The 2,019-nt window shown below is 63.0% G+C and overlaps 1 protein-coding gene across 1 annotated transcript in view; it reads right to left on the minus strand.

Moving 5' to 3' along the window:
• Positions 1-2,019, minus strand: part of LOC102898098 (CD99 antigen) — a 47,612-nt gene that overhangs the window by 16,113 nt on the left and 29,480 nt on the right. Inside the window, exon 9 of the mRNA XM_015592699.2 lies at positions 157-231. Coding sequence (XP_015448185.2) covers positions 157-231 — 75 coding nt within the window. The remainder of the gene's footprint in view (positions 1-156; positions 232-2,019) is intronic.

Raw genomic sequence — 2,019 nt, forward strand, 5'->3', positions numbered from 1 at the left:
CGCAGCCCGGCCCCCTCTGCGCCCCGGGGCCCGTGCCATCATCGGTTCCCAGCACAGCGTCTCACGCTGTCCCTCCCTCACACGCGGGGACACGGCCGGCCGTGCACGCCCTCTCTGCACAGCGCGGCCCGCAGGCCGGGGCCCCGCGCCACGCACCCTGGTCCTTGCCGTCACGCCTCTGGTCTCCGTCTCCGTCTCCGCCGCCTCCGCCGCCTCCGCCACCGCCTCCCGCTGCAAGACAACGAGGCTTCCTGAGCGGCCGCATGAGGACGATCCGCGGCCGTCCTGAAAAACCCACGCCCAGGGCCAGCGCCGGGGACCCCAGCTTGTGAAGCGACCTTAACGGAAGACGCCACGGCACGGCGAAGGCCGTTAACATCACGGCGTCCCTTTCCAGGGCCGAGCAGGATGTCCCCGATGTGCCGAAGGTACCGTGCGTCTCCCTCCCGTTTCCCGGAAGCCTCGGTCACACGGGCCGGGCACGCTGGGCCACAGGAGGCCCACCGTCCAGCGGGTCCTGAGGTGCCCAAGGGACTCCGTCCCCTCACTCCTGTTCACTCCTGAGACACATACAATACATCGCGACAGAACCAGGCCCCAGGGACTCCGTCCCCTCTCACTGGGCTCGGAGACAGCCCAGGACAGGACCGTGCAGCCCGCCCGAGACCCTGCGCAGGGCGTCGGGGACACCGAGGCGCACTCCTGTTCGCTCCTGAGACACATACAATACATCGCGACAGAACCATCTGTGCACGGGCTACACACGTGCAAGTGGATTGTGAGCAGTGCAAGCGTAGTCTATATTTCATCTTCTTTATTTGCTCTGTTTCGAGATTCTTTCGGACCCTGTTCTGACCGCCGAGTTTCAAGGCAGAGGCAAGAAAACCTAGTATCACTGTAATGCCGCCAAGTGTCATGTGGGCAGATCACCTCCATTCATTCTGAGGGCCTTGGCTTCCACACTCATTAGTTATGCGACACCACACAGGCCACCAGCAGCACGAGATCGTCCTCCTCAGGTAGCCTGTCCGCCAGCGCGAGGAGAACTTGAGAGGTGACAGAGAGGGACGGTGCCTTCGCGTCTCGCTGCCCCTTCTATCCGCAGGTCTTCGCCGGGCACGTCCCCAAAGTCCGTTATGGGTCCACTCGGCAGCGCCGCTGCTCGCCCTGTGGCCGGACGCCCCCGGGTGCAAGGCCCCCCCATCGCGAGTGGGAGGCGATGCCTTCAGGATCCCCGCAGTGCACCCCAGGAGCGACGTACACACCGCAGCTTATTGCAGGTGGAAACCCGAAGCTGCACGGGAAGTTTCCGGCTCGGGCTAGCGGTGGGGTCTGCGGGCTGGGGACGGGCAGGACGCACGCTCACGGGCGCCAGGAGGCTCCTCCATGCAAGACGGGCACCTAGTCCACGGGACCCTGTCCCCTCGTCCCACACACCACGTCACAGCCTCGTGAGCTCCGCAGAGTGAAGGCTGGATCCAGGCAGAAACCAGTGTGGTGGCCCCACGGCCATCAGTCCCGTCCTGATGACGACGATGACGATGACAGCGACTGTAAGGTCGTCAAGGAAGATGCATCGATCGCTCTGGGTACCCGTCCTTGAGCGCTGGCTCCCGGCCAGGCGGCCGTCAGCACCTTCGCTCGCGACCTCCGGATCGTCACAGAAAGTCCACGCCTCCCGGCTCGCACGTCCTCCCTGGACAGATGTCAAAGCCGCGGCCGGAGTCCTTGGTCCCCGACACAGCTCTGCACAGCTGGGCACGGGCCACGCGGGGACAGAAGCCGACTCTGACTCCTGCGGCCTCGCGGCTCCACGAAGCAGCCGTCAGCCGCCGGACGGAGGTTTGGCACCGAGCTCAGTGCTGCTTTTCTTAAGTTTTGTTGTGTTTTTGGTTTTTTTGTTTTTGTTTTTTTTTCCAACTTGCCTTTTTGTGATAGGCCTCTGTAGGAAAATTGTAAGACCTAAAAGCAGGAGAAAATGTCCAGATAATAGAAGAACATCTAAGGCCAAGATCTCCA

The sequence above is a fragment of the Pteropus alecto genome, unplaced genomic scaffold (assembly GCF_000325575.1).
Source record: "Pteropus alecto unplaced genomic scaffold, ASM32557v1 scaffold96, whole genome shotgun sequence".
NCBI lineage: Eukaryota > Metazoa > Chordata > Mammalia > Chiroptera > Pteropodidae > Pteropus > Pteropus alecto.